Source organism: Pan troglodytes, chromosome 12, assembly GCF_028858775.2.
Source record: "Pan troglodytes isolate AG18354 chromosome 12, NHGRI_mPanTro3-v2.0_pri, whole genome shotgun sequence".
Taxonomy (NCBI): Eukaryota; Metazoa; Chordata; class Mammalia; order Primates; family Hominidae; genus Pan; species Pan troglodytes.
In genome coordinates this window covers 23,724,542-23,743,684 of record NC_072410.2, presented here as the reverse complement: position 1 = coordinate 23,743,684, position 19,143 = coordinate 23,724,542, and the positions used below count along the sequence as shown (strand labels likewise).

The window sequence follows — 19,143 nt, the reverse complement described above, 5'->3', positions numbered from 1 at the left end:
CACTTGGAATGTTTTGCAAAGCACATTATCTCCTGTCATTCTTACAACCATCATGAAGGGAATAGGGTGTTGGTGGTGCCAGCCTAGTTTACCAAAATGTTACACCGTGAGACCTTAAGTGACGAAAGGATTGCACTGCCATGACTTTTAAAACAGGCTTTTGCTCTAGTTCTTACTTCAGCTATCCAGCCATGGCGCCTGTGATTGGCATGAATTCTTCTGCATGCATTTTAATTTGTTCTTATTTTATAGTTTGTTGACATCGGAATAGTAACAAGTATTGAAATAAACCATAAACAAGTGGATGTTGCAAAAAAAGGACAAGAAGTCTGTGTAAAAATAGAACCTATCCCTGGTGAGTCACCCAAAATGTTTGGAAGACATTTTGAAGCTACAGACATTCTTGTTAGTAAGGTAAGTATTTCAGCAAAAGTGGCACACTTTAAGCAACAGGGAATCACTCTTCTTGGGTCACCTGTACCTAGTAGCCCCTTGGGCTTCAGTTTGATTGTAGAATCTGATGGGACTGGATCCCCCATTAGGGCTTGACCTCTAGCTGGGCCTTGTCTGTTGAGGAAGTTGCTCTATCAGGAAAGCAGCACCAACAGAGAAAGCTAGGACTTTTAGGTCCCCTTGTGCCTGACATGCAAACCAGATGTGATTTTGGAATTCTACTCCCTTAGGCAGGCAAGCCCTGTTTTTTATTTCTGCTTAAGCTTTTTAGTACAGTGAGAGCGGGCATCTGGGGCCACAGCTTTCTTTGGCACGTTTGTTATGTTCTGTTTACCCTGTTTGTGCCTCGGGCATTGCAGATCAGCCGGCAGTCCATTGATGCACTCAAAGACTGGTTCAGAGATGAAATGCAGAAGAGTGACTGGCAGCTTATTGTGGAGCTGAAGAAAGTATTTGAAATCATCTAATTTTTTCACATGGAGCAGGAACTGGAGTAAATGCAATACTGTGTTGTAATATCCCAACAAAAATCAGACAAAAAATGGAACAGACGTATTTGGACACTGATGGACTTAAGTATGGAAGGAAGAAAAATAGGTGTATAAAATGTTTTCCATGAGAAACCAAGAAACTTACACTGGTTTGACAGTGGTCAGTTACATGTCCCCACAGTTCCAATGTGCCTGTTCACTCACCTCTCCCTTCCCCAACCCTTCTCTACTTGGCTGCTGTTTTAAAGTTTGCCCTTCCCCAAATTTGGATTTTTATTACAGATCTAAAGCTCTTTCGATTTTATACTGATTAAATCAGTACTGCAGTATTTGATTAACCAAGCTTCTGCAGATTTTGTGATTCTTGGGACTTTTTTGATGTAAGAAATACTTCTTTATTTATGCATATTCTTCCCACAGTGATTTTTCCAGCATTCTTCTGCCATATGCCTTTAGGGCTTTTATAAAATAGAAAATTAGGCATTCTGATATTTATCTGCTTTGTGTGAAACCATGGTGTAAAAGCACAGCTGGCTGCTTTTTACTGCTTGTGTAGTCACGAGTCCATTGTAATCATCACAATTCTAAACCAAACTACCAATAAACAGACATCCACCAGTAAGCAAGCTCTGTTAGGCTTCCATGTTAGTGTAGCTTCTCTCCCACAAGTTGTCCTCCTAGGACAAGAATTAATTATCTTACAAACTAAACTATCACACTACCTTGTATGCCAGCACCTGGTAACAGTAGAGATTTTTATACATTAATCTTGATCTGTTTTAATCTTGATGTTTTGTCCTAGAAAATTCCATCATACACACATTTCCTGATATTTGGGCTTAGTGCTTCTAAATTGTTGCAGACACAAAACTTAATGATTCATTCGTAGTAGTAATCTGTAGCTAGTTTTAGGGTTTTGCTGAAGTCAGTGTGGGGGTGTGTGTTTGAGGAAAAAGTTCCAAATATCCACTAGCATAGAATTTTAAACTATTTTTATTTTAAAGTTATGGCATAACATATAACATAAAAATATTTTATATACGTTTGAAAAATCTATACTGTTCTTTTTTATCATCAAAGTTTCTCAATGGCCAGTAGAAGCAAAAAGACAACACCACCTCTGATCTACGGGACATAATGTTCCCAGGAAAAAAATCTTTCTTCAAGTGGTTGTGAGGGTGTTTCTAATTCAAAATATGTAGATTTCTCCGCATGGAAGAAGTAGTAAAGATTTTCTTAACATGCTCCTGTGTTCATGCTTGGAGACAAGAATAAGATGGTTTAGAAGCTTTACCCTTTCTTGGAACAAGTAGAATCCCGGTCTGAGACCTCTCAGGAATTTCAGAGCTTAGCAGTCTGGCCTGGAGGTTTTTCAGCCTTTTAGTATAATAAACAGTAGTTGCTTCCTAGAGTTGAGTTTTTAAGGATTCACAAAAAGGAGCCTGTACAAAATATACATACAGTTCTTTATTAAACAACTGTAAACACTTCACTGTAAAAATCCATAAAACTTTATAAACAAACATTTTGTAAATAGAATCTATGCTACAGTAAAATAATTAACACAATTATTTACATGCAATACTGACAAATTTGGCACTTTTTGAAAAGAAATGTACAAAACACTTGCTTTAAAAGAAATTTAAAATGATAAAAACTCCGAGCATTACTATCATGCAGTTTGCAAATACCTCACAAGCACTTATGGCACAGCTATCAGAGAGCATCAGGCTCTCTGGTAATATTTATGTAACTTTTAATGTGCTTCCATAAGTTTGTTGTAAAACCACCTGAACATTGTCAAGAATAAAGTCAAATGCCATATTCCAAACCGATTCCACCGATTGCTGCATCAGCCTAAAGGTGGGGAGAGAAGAAATGTCATTAGGAATTAGGAAAGGTCCTTAAGACTAATTATTCCTTTTTATATATAAAAATTGACTTTGGCAAAAAAAAAAAGTCCTGGCCAGGTGCGGTGGCTCATGCCTGTAATGCCAGCACTTTGGGAGGCCGAGGAGGGCGGATCACCTGAGGTCGGGAGTTTGAGACCAGCCTGGCCAACATGGTAAAACCCCGTCTCTACAAAAAATAGAAAAATTAGGTGGGCATGGTGGCACATGCCTATAATCCCAGCTACCCGGGAGGCTGAGGCAGGAGAGTCACTGGAACCCAGGAGGCAGAGGCTGCAGTAAGCCAAGATCCTGCCACTGCACTCCAGCCTGGGCGACAGAGTGAGACTCCATCTCAAAAAAAATAAAATCCTAGAACACTCAAATTTTTTTTTATTTTGTTTTGAGACAAGCTGTCAATCAGGCTGGAGCCATGCAGTGGTGCAATCATGGTTCACTGCAGCCGCCACCTCCCAAGTAACTGGGACCACAGGTGGGCACCACCCCCCCCCCAGATTATTTATTTTTTGTATTTTTCAGTAGAGATGGGGTTATGCCATTTTGGCCAGGCTGGTCTCAAACGATCCGCCCACCCCAGCCTCCCGAAGTGAAGTACAGGCGTGAGCCACTGTGCCCAGCCCACTTCCTATGGTTTTTTAATCACATGTAAGACCTTGAGGGCAACATATTTGGAACCTTATTTACTACTTAGTCAACATGGCAAAATAAAGGATATCACTTTCTCATTAACCCTAATGAGTACAGTTTCCCAGAAAGTTTAAAACAACTCAGTACACCCTCAGCCATTGTGACATGCCATTTTTTCCCATTTGATAAAAAAAAGTGATGAATTACTACCTTTTCATGTATTTTATAACTAGATCCAGTTTTTCCAAATCTTTTTCTTCTATTAGATCAGTACAGTATTTCACAACTTGGAGAATGTCTTCTTCCATTGGATCTAGGAAGGGGGAAAAACTTCAAATGAGGACCAGTCTTTTTGACTGGTCAGAGATCTGCATGGATAAAGGAAAACTGCATTTCTACAACTTTGTCGCTAACAGCTATCAAAGGAATGGGCTTTGTTACTTTTCAAAGCAAGTCCCAGAATTTAAAAGATTTGGGGGTAGCTGCTTTAAGCTTATCAGAGTTAGAGAAATGGGTTAAATCTACATAGTTTAGTCTGTTTATGTTCTCAAATCATGAGACGACTACATCTCAGCCTTGGGCCATCTAACACAGGCCAAGCCAACCTGAAATTGTAGTTATCCATTCTCTGAGCAAGGTCTTCACATCATTTAATTCAACAGCTCCAGCTAGATTGGGTGCTGGAGGTCTCACACAGCCAGCTGGGTCAGACTGCAAACTAGAAAGGCCTGGCACACCTGAAGTAGAAGCAGAGAGTTCTTCCTGTTAAGAAAACAAAGGATAAAATTGCTATATTCACACATTATCCAGGTATATTAAGATCTCATAAAGGTCAAAGTTAAGGAATTACCAGGGGTTTCTCTGCAGGAGGTCCTTCATGTTTTAGAAACCCATCAATTAACTTCTGGGGACTGCCACAGGCCCCTGGCAGAGTTTTTGCAGGACTGTTAAGCAGCTTGTTATTCAAAGGACTCTGAATCCTTTTTGGTGAACCGATGGTTTTTTTCTTCTTGTTTCTTTTCTTTTCTTTCACTGCTGCCTTTAGATGAAGTAAAGGATTCTTTGGCACTAAGAGAAGATGGATATAAGATCCTCAACAAAATGATAGTATGGATAGTCTGGATGATAGTACATTGGGTTCTCTTTTCTCCTCCCAAATACAACAGGCTCCCTAGCCTACACCTCCCCTTCTGCCCCAAGTGAGAGGCAGTGAATGGCAATGGCCCAAAGTACAGGCTCTCCAATTCTCTCTTTGCTTTGCCACTTACTAATTTGACCTTTGGCATGTTGCTCATCTATGATGGGTAGTACTAAATGTGGGTTTGATGTTTGTGATGCATTTTGAACCAACATCCTTTAATGTATTCATCTCAAAGGACAACTAGCTGAACAAGTATTTAAGACATTTGTGGTAATGTCCTATTCCAACTTTTTAAAAAGTAAAAAGTGGTGTGTTTAAATCCTGAAAGTACAGACACAAATCCAACTAGAAATATGATGATATTTACTCATACTGTATACTTCAGATATTATCCCAATATGAAGAGCTCTTAATGCAACAGCTTAGACTTTGCCCATTATATACTGCAATAATTAGACAACAGTGACTCCATTACTCTTTGTCTTCATTTTTGTTACATGCCACTTCCAAGGCTCACCAGATGCGCTGGCTGACTGCTGGTGAGTGCTGTTCTCGCCCTGCCTTTGTCTTTGATCATAGGCTGCTTTCAGCTCCCTTTGAAGTTCAGCAGGAAGGGCAGCAAATACCTCAGGGTCCACCTAGTGGAAAAGACGAGGTCAAAGTCAAACCTGAACTAATTGTAGATGGTAGCTGGTTTCTCTTTTTCACAAAACAGACTTTGTTTTCAAGTCTCACTTTTCTGATCTGTACGAATTCTTAAGTTCCCCAATATCAAAGCTGATTACATCTTCAAAATGGTTAGAGCAAGAATAAGGAATTAAGAGCAAGAATAAGGAATTAAGAGTACTAACTTAAAGAAACCCACTACAACAGCAGAACCTGGGCAAAATGCACTAGTAGAAAATGGGAAGCAAAACATTGAAACAGGGACTCAGGTTGTTAGTGTCCCCCATGCAGGATTATACATCTCCGCTCTGTTGTATTCAAGTGTGGCCATTGATGTGTTTGCGCCAGATCAGTGTGTTTCTGTCTTAGCATGCCCTCCCCCATCTCTTCCCTGCTGCTTCAGCGGGAGGCTGCTCTGTGTCTACATCCTGCAGATGCAGGAGATGGAGACAAGCCCACTCTCCCCTCCCCTCCCCTCCCCAGTGGATGTGGTGTCAGATACAGAGGAGAAAGGGAAGTGAGACAGGTCCTAAGTTGGAGCAGGGGGGTGAGAATATTGAAACTACAGCAGAGGGTTCCCATATTTAACTTACCTGTGAAAATGCTGGAAGGGCTATTAAATTTATTCCTGTGTCACTGTTCGATTCTTGAGGTTCTGGTATTTGCAACAAGACTGTCCCAACTGGTTGTGGCAAAATTCCTGTATTACAGCCATTTACTGGTTCTTTCTTTTTGTCGCCATGTGACTCTGCTTGCTGGACAGCACAGACTTGCTCTACTTGTTCCCGGAGATCAGGTGGAAGTGCTTCTAAAACAGACTGATCCAGCTATAAAATGCCAAACATATGAGTAGGAAGTTAAAGCATGCTCAGAGATGAGGTGTTTGGGAGTTAACACGCCACTTTAAATTTCAATTTGAATACTGTGGATAATCAATGTAAGGTACAGACCATCAAGCTAGGAAAGCCACCTCCAAATCAGCACATTTTTGGAACGTCTTGGCCTTTTGTCATTGAAGCCTGAAGTACTATGTGTAGTCTGGAAGGAAGTGTATATACACTACCAGCCACTATCACATGACCAGGTAAGTCCAAATATACTCACAGAATGTCCTGCAATTGGGGCCAACAGATATGAATAGCCTTGGTGAAGCTCAAATTAGATCCCACCCCGGGGAGGGGTGAAGGCCTGAGGCACATGTTAAAATTCTGGACAGGTAACAGTCCTGGGTCAAAAGTTCACCTTTCAGATGAGAGACTGCCCAAAAATACAAATAATTCTACTCTGAGAGCAGCACACTGGAAGAAAGGGTTTCTAGAAGCTGAATTTTCTCTAATTTACAGGACAGAATCCACTGTTCCTTTGGCCAGGGCCTACCTGTGCATCCACATCTGGCCCTTTGGAAACATGCAATCCCATCAACTGGGTGGACCAATCTTATCTTGCCAGGAGTAACTAATTGTGGGTATCTGTCACCATACAAGCATATCAGCATTGCCCTTTCCCCTAGTTTTGCAGCCAGTATTTAACATCTCCTTCCGCCTCCTTCCATGCAGGGGGAGCAGAGGCACAAATAAACTTGCCCAATATAGCTTAAGGTGCTACCTTACTTTCAAGGACCAAGGGATGCCAGCAGTATATCACATGTACAGCCCACACAAGCTGAATTAAACCATCCAAATCTCCAGAGACCTGTTTGCAAATACTGCAAAAACCCTTCGACATAAGGCCTCTACTTCACCACTAATCACCAAAGCTGCCTTGCTGAATACAGTAAGTCTGCATGATGACCACTGTCACAGACAATGGCAGTCCACAGGAGGACTGCCTTTCAGCTATGCTTTACAACTTGCAAGAGTGGCAAATCTTTGCAAAAGCACTTTCACTCAACCCAATTATTGCTTATTTAGAATCCAACATCATGATCTACCCAAACAAGTGGCCCGTTCTCCCTTTCTTGGTTAAACGGATGAAGAAATAAAAATGCCATTTTCATTTGTAAACTTGTATTTTTGTATTTATATTTAGGAGTATAAAATGTACTTATATTTAGGACTATAAAAATGTACCTGGGAAGGTGACGGGACCTCTATACTCAGGTTAAGTCTTGACTGCACACTGACAGGAGAATGTAGACCATTCCATTTCCCTGAAGACTCAGCCTTGTTAGTATCAGGACTGGTCGGCAGATGTGCAGGAAAAGGTGGCAAGAAAGTGCAAGTTCTAGAAGCAGATGATATTTCCAGATCCACAGCAGCCCGAAATACTACAAAAAGAAAATATATAAAATAGCCTCTTCAGATCATCGGGCAGGGCCTTTAATCCTCTGTCCATTACAAGTAAAAAAACTTTATTACTGATTCATCATAATGAAGAATATAAATTTTTAAAATCACATAAAGCTGTGTCCATTTTAAAACCAACTGCCGTCTTTCCAAGGACATAAGCAGCACCTAAAAAAGAACCACACTGATGACCACCAACCTTCTTTGTGCTCCTCTTCGGTGGATTTCTTAGCTTTCTGAACTTGGAAGACATCACGGACAGAGTATGACCCACTAGGAAAGTGGCGTGACTGAACTGATGGGCGACTGGGACATGTGGAAGGGTTCAGATTAGTTGGAACCAACTGATTGACGTGAATCCCAACCTAGAACCCAGAATAAAGAGTATGCTTCTAGGAAAACTAAAGTGAAAATATGAATTCAGCTAAGCAAAATCCTCAGCAAATCCTTTTCACTATCTCCTAGATCCTGTTTCTAGAATAAAGGTAAATGAAAGTATTCAAACAGCATTCTATATGACTTATTACAAAAACAATTTCTAAACTAGCTAGTGAGTGGTCATTCATCTCAAACTTCAGAGTATCCAATTCTCCCAAAATATACCAAAAGATCTTTAAAATCAGAAAATCCAAACAAGTGGAATACTGTATTCCACTGATGTTCTCGTCAACTAAGGTTTTAAATTAGGATAAAAAAAAATTAAGAGAGGACAGTCTACTTGGGAACTTCACTATTTTTATCTTTTTTAAATGAAATACTTCTCAAAAAATATTGGTGGGAGTGATGAACAGCAGGTACACTGCAGACCCCTCCATAAAGTGCCATTATAACAGTATTTCAGGGAGAAATCACAATTACAGCTGGCTTAGTGACTAATCCTTCAACAAAGCCCACATCAAGCCAGAACAACCCTTTACTTACATATGCACACATAAAACTAAACCTACAAAGGTTCTTTTTTTTTTTCTTTTTTTCTTTTTTTTGAGACAGAGCCTCACTATGTCACTCAGGCTGGAGTGCGGTGGCACGATCTTGGCTCATGCAAGCTCTGCCTCTTGGGTTCAAGTGATTCTCCTGCCTCAGCCTCCCAAGTAGCTGGGACTATGAGGCATGCACCACCACACCCGGCTAATTTTTGTATTTTTAGTAGAGATGGGGGCAAGGCGCAGTGGCTCATGCCTGTAATCCCAGCACTTTGAGAGGCTGAGGTGGGTGGATCACCTGAGGTCAGGAGTTTGAAACCAGCCTGGCCAACATGGTGAAACCTCATCTCTACCAAAAATACAAAAAATTAGCTGGGCGTGGTAGCGGGTGCCTGTACCCCCAGCTACTCGGGAGGCTGAAGAAGGAGAATTGCTTGAACCCAGGAGGTGGAAGTTGCAGTGAGCCGATACAACGCCATTGCACTCCAGCCTGGGCAACAGGGCAAAAACTGTCTCAAAAAAAAAAAAAAAAAAAAACACACAAAAATCTATGGTTTTGACATTTTGATGCCTCTTGCCTGTTTCAAAGGCATCTTGATGTGCCTGTGGTTTCACTCCCTTCTAGGTCATCATACAGCAGACAGCAGAGTATGTTTCTGATTAAAAAGGAACTTAAAGGTACAAAATTTATGTATTCATATTCCTCACAGTCATATCTACTTCTAGGAAACAAGAACAGGGAAGACATGTATATTAGCCCCTGGTTAATTAGGGGTACCTTGGAAAAGTACAGTAAGAATCTAAGAAAATTATTCTAAAATGAAGGAGGTCAAAATGGAGGAAGTCAAGAATTTTTGTTTCTCTTTTCCTTGTATTACAAAGCAGCTAAAGACCTACATATATAAGTCCCTATACACCAGCAATAACCCTTTTGAGAGCAAGCCTCAAAAATGAGAGATACATTACACAAAGTCAGAATTTACAATGTTACTATACACTTACCCCTCTCATATCTGATATATTTAGTTTCATTGTATGAAACATGTTTAGCATCGCCTTTCCAATTATTTTTGCATTATCTGTTGCCTGGTCAAGAGTTACAGTCCTGTAAGTGATAGAATTAAAAAACAAAAGCTTCATTCCATATGTATTCACTAGTACTAAAGTAGTATGGAACTGTTTAAAAGAGTTATAGAAAAGTTGTAAACAGTTACAGAGAAGATTATAAAAGTGAATGCCATAGTCTCCCTTCAAGGAAGCCAGAAATACCAAATTAGTTACATTGGCAACCAAGGGGGAAAGAAAAATTATGGAACACTGGAACTTTAAGTTAAAAACCGTAATGGACACTTAGGTCAACTAAAAATAAGTTGAGAAATTTAGAAAAAGGTAGATTTTAGCTAACATATGCACAAATAAATACATATTTTCCAGCTAAAGCACAAATGAATGGTAAACACAATGTTCCTGATTCCAAGAGAAGTTTTAGGTTCCAAGATTATGTATGCTGAGGTATAGCAAATTTTCAGAAGAGAAAGATAAATTCTCTGTATGTTGTTTCTTGACTCTCCTTTCATTGTGTTTACAGTACAGCCAATAAGCAATTCTTAGATCTTTAAGAACTCTTGAAGGAGGACCAAATGGTCCATCAGCATTATTAGGTCTCAAAGATGTGCTGACCTCACCCACCATTTCCTTCAGAGCCTTTTGAGCTTCTCTGGCATGAGCGGGCTGTCCCATTGCAAACAGAATTACTAACTCAGTAACAGATTAACAAATTACTACCAGTTCTCTTTCCAAAGGAAAGTTATTTCGTGTTTTGGATGATCCTTTCCATGTATAATGAACAAATGAAGTTCCAGGCCTTTAAACAAGAAATATTCTCAGAAAAAATTATTATAAATTGAATTTGATTTTCCCATAGAAATGTTTAAGAAGATAATCACATTACTTCATCTGCTTATAGAAATAACCACTAAAAGCTGGGCACAGTGGCTCACACCTGTAATCCCAAAACGCTGGGAGGTCAAGGCAAAAGGATTGTTCAAGGCCAGCCTGGGCAACAGAGCGAGATCCTGTCTCTACATAAATAAGTTTTTTAAGTAAATAAATGACCACTATTTACTATTTGAGATACATGTGTATCATAACAGGTAGGTAAATATAATTCAAGATAACCAACAGATAAAAAATGTATTTTATAAATTATGTTGTCTAATTGTAATTTATAATTCCTGCTTTCATGGTAACTTGGGAGTTTCTCTGTTTAAGAGCAGTCATCTCACGACTTAGCAATATCATCATATACATGAATGCACCATGTATGGTTGGCATGAGCTAATCTTTAATGAAACTATACTTCATATTATAAGTAGCTTTCAGTGTCAAAAGTCTCAAAATTTTGGTTTCACAGATGAAATACAGTGCAATATAAAATGACATGTAAAACCATGCATCTTCATATTGGTCACGAATCTTACATGAAGTTTAATATTAAGTAGTTGGCCCTGACATAAAAGACGAGTGTTTCAGACCGGGCACATTGGCTCATGCCTGTAATCCCAACACTATGGGAGGCTGCGGTGGGCGGATCATTTGAAGTCAGGAGTTCAAGATCAGCCTTGCCAACATAGTGAAACCCTATCTCTACTGAAAATACAAAAATTCGCTGGGCATGGTGGCATGCCCCATAATCACAGCTACCCAACAGGCTGAGACAGGAGGATTGCTTGAACCCAGGAGGTAGAAGTTGCAATGAGCCGAGATCGCACCACTGCCCTCAGGCCTGGGTGACAGAGCCAGACTCTGTCTCAAAACAAACAACCCCCCCCCCCCCAAAAAAAAACATCGTTTTTAAATGCTTTTACCAGTTTTCAGACATTACAGTGATTCATTCATCTTTTTACCAATTAAATTTATACACCTATGTAAATGAAGTTGCTCTCCTTCACCATCATTTTTCTAGCTACTATAGTCTGCCTTTGTGTATCATTTTTTTGAGACAGAATGTTGCTCTGTTGCCCAGGCAGGAGTGCACTGGCGCGATCTCGGCTCACTGCAACCTCTGCCTCCTGGGTTCAAGCAATCCTCCTGCCCCAGCCTCCTGAGTAGCTGGGACTACAGGCGAATGCCACCATGTCCGGATAATTTTTGTACTTTTAGTGGAAATGGAGTTTCACCATGTTGGCCAGGCTGGTCTCAAACTCCTGGCCTCAAGTGATCCAGCTGCCTCAGCCTCCCAAAGTGCTGGGATTACAGGTATGAGCCACCACACCTGGCCTGTATCATTGTTTTTAAGAACTACATTGAAATTTTCCTCAGGAAAAAAGTTTCACCAAGTCCCGAAACTATAGCAGTCCCTTTGGTCTGCAGCCTTGCCCTTTCTTTCTGTCCATGCAGTAAAGTTAACAGCCCAAAGATGCCAAGCAAAGGCTGCCAAGGTCAGCAATGCTGTCAAACCAACCTCCTGTGTGTGGGCCTCGCTGAAACCAAGTGCATTAACCTAAGCTGAATGCCTTGGGCTGATGCCTGCTTCTACAGAATACCAGATTAACGGGTTTACAGGTCTTTATTCAAACTCCTCCTTGGTTTTCTTCATTTTCTATTACTTACAACAACCTGTACTGAAATATAATTACCAATATCATTTCTGAGGTGAGCTTACCTGGCAATGTTATCACAAATTCCATGGCCTCCAAATTTTGCAGTTTCTACAGGAGCCCCAGGCTTTCGTACCATGATTTTGAGAGTTAGACGTTTACCCTTCATGCCAGTGGCTTCTAGTCTTCTTTGAATTTCTTCTGAAAGACTCAGAAGAAAAGCTTCTGCCTCTTTTGGCTATGGAAAGACAAACGTGGAGAAACTTCCATTCCACTTTCCTATATACCTAATAATTGTTCTCAAGTATTTTAACTTTGAATATTAAACATGTTGGTTACTCACTATCATGCTCAGCATCTATTAAAAAGAAATGTGGCCAGGCGCGGTGGCTCACACCTGTAATCCCAGCACTTTGAGAGGCCGAGGCTGGTGGATTCGTCTGAGGTCAGGAGTTCGAGACCAGCCTGGCCAACGTGGTGAAACCTCATCTCTACTAAAAATGCAAAAATTAGCCTGGCGTGGTGGCGGGTGCCTGTAATCGCAGCTACTCAGGAGGCTGAGGTAGGAGAATCGCTTGAACCCAGGAGACGGAGGTTGCAGTGAGCTGAGATCATGCCACTGCATTCCAGCCTGGGCGACAGAGGGAGACTCCGTCTCAAAAAAGTAAAACTACAACAACAAAAACTGTTTGGTATACCCTCAACTATTAAATACAAATACCCACCTTCCCAACAAAGTGAAAGTAATGAGTACTTTTAAAAGATATTTTTCCTTTCTTTCATTTTTTTTTTTTTTGAGACAGTCTCATTCTTGTCCCCCAGGCTGAAGTGCAATAGCATGATCTCGGCTCACTGCAACCTCTGCCTCCCAGGTTCAAGTGATTCTCCTTCTTCAGCCTCCCGAGTAGCTAGGATTGCAGGCGCCTGCCACAATGTCTGGCTAATTTTTTTGTATTTTTAGTAGAGACGGGGTTTCACCATGTTGGCCAGGCTGGTCTCCAACTCCTGACCTCAGGTGATCGGCCTGCCTCGGCCTCCCAAAGTGCTGGGATTACAGGTGTGAGCCACCGCATAGGGCCCCTTTCTTTCTTTTCTATGCCATCACTGACTTGTTGAAAATTCTTTTGTAATTATGTTAATAAGTTCTGCTAATAAAATGTGTGTTCCAACACTGTGCTTACAGCCCAAACATCATCTATCTCCATGCGTAAGGAAACAAAACTCCTGAGGTCCACAGTGTAGGCACAGAGGTAATTAGCTCATCACATTTCAAATCCTTATGATATGGTGTTGTTTGTACATACAAATTCAAGACATATCCAGCCGGGCGCAGTGGCTCACATCTGTAATCCCAGCACTTTGGGAGGCTGAGGCAGGCGGATCACAAGGTCAGGAGTTTGAGACCAGCCTGGCCAACACGGTGAAACCACGTCTCTACTAAAAATACAAAAAATTAGCCGGGCATGGTGGCGGGTGCCTGTAATCCCAGCTACTTGGGAGGCTGAGGCAGGAGAATCTCTTGAATCTGGGAAACGGAGGTTGCAGTGAGCCGAGACTGCGCCACTGCACTCCACCCTGGGCAACAAAGTGAGACTCCATCTCAAAAAAAAAAAAAAAAAAAAAAAATCCAAATCCATAATCTGAAGGAAAATGGAAACTACTCAGCCATCTGTGCTGCAGCTTTCCAAAAGCTTGCATAAGGAGGGGTTTGCTGAAACTTAATTTTAACTACAGCTTAAAAAATATTTCAACATTAAAAATATTTTTCTCATCTTTTTTATTTTTTCACTGTTAATTAGAATAATTATAATCTCAAGTTCTCTAATAACTGGCCTCCAAAGCATAATCTTTTAGTATATTTCCCCAAGAGCTAAGTTTCCTCGGTCTCAGTCTTATCTGGGGCTACACCTTACCACACAGTGCCTTAAAAGGCCTTCTTGAGGCTCTGGGGATACAACAGTTTTAAGACTTAATTTCAAGCATCGAGGGTCTAATGGTTTAGTTGTAGAGGTAGGACTATGTAAAAATATAAAGAGCAACAGATGGTAAAATCTGTTCAATGATCAGTACCTGAGTAAACCTTATTCCATAGTTGATCTCAGCTGAAACAGATTTTCTTTCCTTTTCAGTTCGAACTGGTCTATCATCCAAGCCACGGCAGAACCTATAAAGCATCTGACCTGTTTTGGGACCAAATTCTTTCTGGAGTTTTGCCATGGTCATATACTGCAAGTCTCCACAAGTTTTAATTCCCAAAGATGCCAACTTAGATTCCATTGAATGTCCAACTCCTAGGAAAGGGAATATAGTTAAGTATGCAGAATAAGCTACTAATAACAAGTTTATTAACACAAAATACCCACCATTTATGCACAAAACAACTAGTTTAAAATAATCTTTAAAGTCTTTAGGCAACATAACTGAAGCATCCACAGGCTGAAGAATTTTTTGGTGCAAAATCATGCTAGTAGATGTATTTCTAGACTCTACTTCTCAATTTGGACTCCACATATAGATGAACCAGAAACTTTTAAAATATGTATAACTCAAGTTATCAAAAATGTCACTTTCTTTATTAGTGAATAATACCAAGATATGTATCTTAGTCACAAAATCAACTAAGGAATCAACTGTCATTTAAACAAGTCTATAGTGTGACTTACAGACATACTAGCCAACTCACGAAATGTAAGGGATCTATTATGATTTCGGTCATCACCAAATCTCACAGTGGTATCAGCCACATTTTTTCAGTGAAAAACAGAACAAGAATTCACAAAATGGGCCCAAGTCCAGAAATGTTACATGCTATCACACATACCACTGACCTGAGGATGAAGGACCCTAACCAAACCAACTGGTGGTGGGGGTAGAAGACAGACTTTTTTTTTAATCAAAAGGATGATCTCTCTGAAGAGATATGAACTCTCCTACAGCTGGGCCAGCAGGCAGCAGTCCCTATGTCCTATTCTGCAAGATGTAACGTTTGAGCCCCACCTAAAGGATACTGATTAATTCTGTTGCTCTAAGTTGGAGTCTTGGTTTTCTTCAATTTGCCCTAAATGCTTTAAAAAGGTCCACAAATTTGGGAAAGAGGTTTGGAGTAACTGAGGGAAACTATAATGCTTATTAAAATGGTTCCACACCATCAAGTAAAAATTTTCCATCAATGAGGAAAAGACAGCGTTGTGTTTCTGGTCTTCTGTAGGAACTTATCAAAAGAGAACTCAGGCTGGGTGTGGTGGCTCACACCTGCAATCCCAATACTTTGGGAGGCCAAGGCAGGAGGATTGCTGGAGGCCAACAGTCTGAGTTTGAGGACAACGTGGGCAACTGAGGTAGACCGTCTCTATAAAATAGAAAAAAGAATTAGCTGGGTGTGGTGGTGCGCTCCTGTAGTCCCAGCTACTTGGGAGGCTGAGTTGGAAAGATCCCTTGAGCCCGAGAGTTTGAGGCTGTAGTAAGCTATGAACCTGCCATTCCATTCCAGCCTAGGTGACAGAACAAGACCCTGTGTTTAAAAAAGAGAGCTCAGAGTGATGTCTGCTAACTTCTGTTCATAGCTCCCATCCTCCTGAGTGGTCTTCAGTAGCAGAAAAACTATCTAGTCCAAGTTCTGCCAGGAAAACCTCTGGAACCAGTATACAACACAAGGTTAGGAAGTCATCAATGTGGGTCAGACAAGTTTAAACCCAGACACTTTATTCCTTAATGGAAGTGAGATGAAGGCGTTAAGGGTGCTCGTTCACAATTGTGCCATTTTAAAGTCCAAGCCAGAACAAAGGGCAAGTAAATACCAAAGACCCCGAGTTAACAATTAAAAAAAAAAAAAAAAATCCTCCAGAGAAGTACCATTCACCAAAAGGTAAAATTTTAAGTGAAACCTAAGTGCTTTTCAAAATGGGGAGGAGAAACACAAGGGAATAGACAAATTACATACTTGGTTTGTCAAAGGTAGACACTTTGCACAGCTATTTGCTTTTAAGAAAGGCTTTTTTCTTCAATTTGCTCTTTTTGTTATTTCTTTTTTGTCATAAGACTTCTTAACATCAGGGAAGACTTTGTGTCTCTCTTTTGTCCCTCCCATTGTTGCCTCACTTCCCACTCCCATAATCTGACCATGATCTTTCCCTTACAGTTCTGGGGAACAAATCTGTTCTCAGGGACTTCCAAGATTAGCAAGAGACAATCATCATCCTGGGTTGTGTTAGTGTGTGCATGTGTTGGGGTGGATGGGCATGGGGAGAAACCCATAGTTCAAAATTTTAGAGTATCTTGAGTATACTAGAACAAATTATGCACTACAGGTGCAAAGGAAAGGCTATATTAAACATCACCAAGTTAACCGTAATCCATCTAATCTAAGTGGACATCCCTCTATGAAAGAAGCACAGTTCTTCTCCATGCAGGCTCATCTGATGGAATGAAATGGCCTGAACCGGAGGTGGGGGAGGGAGGCAGGGGGTGTGGTGTACCTCCAACTCCTATTGAGTGGGGGTGGGAAAATTAAACTTGGAGCCAGGACCAAAACCTTGAAGAGGGCTGCTAGTTTTAACTAAATACGTCAATTAAGTAGGTGTTTGTAAGGGAAAGATGGCAACTCTATGGACAAAGTAAGGGGGGCTCCGGGCCCAAAGAGTGCAGCCACCTATTAAGGAAAAGGTGAAGGAAAATATGCTCTTTTAGAACCAAATCTCAACGAAGAGAGAGTCAAGGAGGCTCCTGGTCAAGCAACTGGGACAAAGACTTGGCATCTGTCCTTGAAGGGGAACTATTACCCTAGGTTAAAAGTGGCCAATAATGTCCCCTCCTTGGCATCCAGAACTTGGCTATCCAATACAGATATAGAGGAGTAAACTTCAAAGAATAAAGTTTTCACCATCTACAGGAGTGCTGTTCAACTGAACTTTCTGCAGTGATGGAAATGTTCTCATCTGCTATCCAATACAGGAGAACCTTGCTCCATGTGACCACTGAGCACTTGCAATGTGGCCAGGGCAGTGAGGAACTGAATTGGTAGTTTTATTTAACTTTAATTTAACTCAAATTGTACTAGCTTCACTTGGCTACGTAGCTACTGTATTAGTGCAGACTTTATGAATGCCTACGTGATCATGGTGGTTCTCTGAAAATGGGATAGAGAGGGAATCCATATGCTAGATGCACAAACCTAGCAAAGGCTGAATGAGGTGCAGAGGGCCCTTCATTGAAGAGTGCATGCACAGGTAAAAAGCCCTGCAAAGATCCAAAGAAAAAGTAGAAATGGTTCTTCAAACTGTAATAGTCATTGGGGTCAATCCTTTCTTTCATTAGGTAACCAGATCATATTAAGAAACGTATTTATTAGTGTAATACACAATTATTATTCTGTGGAGTCTCCTAAAGCAAAAACTTACTATTGTGTTTTTCCTTCTTATGTAGCTATTCTAATTATTACTGTGCGCAGCACGTATGTGGTCACTAAACATTTATGGGTACAAGGGACTAAAGAGGTTGGAGATGGGGCAAGTTACCACTGAATTTCTCCTGGTTATTGGTTAGAGAACCAAGTTCCTCCAAAGCATGTTCCACAAGATATAAATAGGTACTGTATATTTATCACCAAATATCTTTGAGAAATTACTAGTCTTTAACAAAGATAAATAGGTTTCTTTTCTAAAATAATCCCCAGGACTTTCACTGTACAAACCCCTCCACCAGAGAAGGTTCCCTCTCCTATATGAAACCCCTTTTTAAAGGAACAGCTTATAATTTGTGGAACACACTTCAGGACAGGAGTAACAACGGAGAAGGGAGATATTTTATAGACCTGAAATGTTCTATAACAGTCAGGTTAAGGATTTGGGTATTTTATGAAAACCACATGAACCACTGTGAGCAATACAGAACCTGGCTCTGAAGAAGAGAAGGCCAAATCTGCTGCCCTATCTTTCAAATCTCCCTTAGGAAATTCAAGGCTGTGCCTCAGCTTGGCCAGGACACGTAACTTCACACTTGCCCTTCAAGAAATAAAGTCTTTCACTGGGTACGGTGGCTCACGCCTATAATCCCAGCACTTTGGGAGGCCGAGGCGGGCGGATCATGAGGTCAGGAGACCGAGACAGAGGTGAAACTCCATCTCTACTAAAAATACAAAAAATTAGCCGGGTGTGTGGTGGGTGCCTGTAGTCCCAGCTACTCGGGAGGCTGAGGCAGGAGAATGGCGTGAACCCAGAAGGCGGAGCTTGCAGTGAGCCGAGATCGCACCATTGCACTCTAGCCTGGGCAACAGAGCGAGACTCCATCCCAAAAAAAAAAAAAAAAGAAATAAAGTCTTTCCAGCCAGGAAGCAAATGAAGGTGAATGGTAGGATTACTAGGTCAAGTAGCTAAAACGTCCCTATTTCTATTAAAACAAACAAAAACACAAAGAAAACTACAAAAAGGGTTCGATTTAAAGATGGTGTTTTGGACTAAACTGTGTCTTCCCCAAATTTATATGCTGAAGTCCTGACCCCAGTACTTCACCATGTGACTGTATTTGTTTTTGTTTTTTTTCAACACAGTCTCACTCTGTCACCCATGCTGGAGTGCAGTGGTGCGATCTTGGCTCGCTGCAACCTCTGCCTCTCGGGCTCAAGCGATTCTTGTGCCTCAGCCTCCTGAGTAGCTGGGACTACAGGCATGTGCCACCTACCCCCAGCTAATTTTTTTTGTAGTTCTAGTAGAGACAGGGTTTCACCATGTTGGCCAGGCTGGTCTTGAACTCCTGGCCTCAAATGATCCATCTGCCTCGGCCTCCCACAGTGCTGGGATTACAGGTGTGAGTCACCATGCCCGGCCACAGTGTGATTGTATTTGGACACAGAATCTTTAAAGGGTAATTAAGATAAAACAAGGTCATATTGATGAGCCTAATCCAACCTGACTGGTATCCTCACAAGAAGAGATCAGGACGGAGACATGCATATGGGGAAGGCCATGTGAAGACACAGGGAGAGGAGGGTCACCTACAAGCCAAGCAGAGGCTTCAGTTCAGAAAGAGCCAACCCTGCTGACACCTTGATCTT

At 41.1% G+C, this 19,143-nt stretch overlaps 2 protein-coding genes and 1 long non-coding RNA gene across 21 annotated transcripts in view; 2 read left to right on the top strand and 1 right to left on the bottom strand.

Annotated features, from left to right (window-relative positions):
- EIF5B (eukaryotic translation initiation factor 5B) overlaps positions 1-1,286 on the top strand; it is a 62,337-nt gene extending 61,051 nt beyond the window's left edge. The window contains exons 23-24 of the mRNA XM_001159759.8: positions 253-414; positions 813-1,286. Coding sequence (XP_001159759.2) covers positions 253-414; positions 813-920 — 270 coding nt within the window. The 3' untranslated portion in view covers positions 921-1,286. The remainder of the gene's footprint in view (positions 1-252; positions 415-812) is intronic.
- Positions 1,287-1,921: 635 nt separating this feature from the next.
- REV1 (REV1 DNA directed polymerase) overlaps positions 1,922-19,143 on the bottom strand; it is an 89,475-nt gene continuing 72,253 nt past the window's right edge. For 17 of the 19 annotated variants that reach the window (XM_063789477.1, XM_063789479.1, XM_063789480.1 and 14 more), the window contains 11 exons: positions 14,166-14,386; positions 12,161-12,333; positions 9,499-9,601; positions 7,773-7,938; positions 7,358-7,554; positions 5,882-6,115; positions 5,140-5,260; positions 4,332-4,549; positions 4,087-4,243; positions 3,692-3,794; positions 1,922-2,801 (listed from right to left, as the gene is read on the bottom strand). In XM_063789477.1, the coding sequence (XP_063645547.1) occupies positions 2,690-2,801; positions 3,692-3,794; positions 4,087-4,243; positions 4,332-4,549; positions 5,140-5,260; positions 5,882-6,115; positions 7,358-7,554; positions 7,773-7,938; positions 9,499-9,601; positions 12,161-12,333; positions 14,166-14,386 (1,805 nt within the window). In that variant the 3' untranslated portion in view covers positions 1,922-2,689. The remainder of the gene's footprint in view (positions 2,802-3,691; positions 3,795-4,086; positions 4,244-4,331; positions 4,550-5,139; positions 5,261-5,881; positions 6,116-7,357; positions 7,555-7,772; positions 7,939-9,498; positions 9,602-12,160; positions 12,334-14,165; positions 14,387-19,143) is intronic. The other 2 variants (XR_001715951.3, XR_008546311.2) reach the window with 1 other exon arrangement.
- Positions 6,057-7,291, top strand: LOC134807866 (uncharacterized). The gene is made up of 2 exons (XR_010149298.1): positions 6,057-6,372; positions 6,845-7,291. It is a non-coding gene; the product is annotated as an uncharacterized LOC134807866 (long non-coding RNA).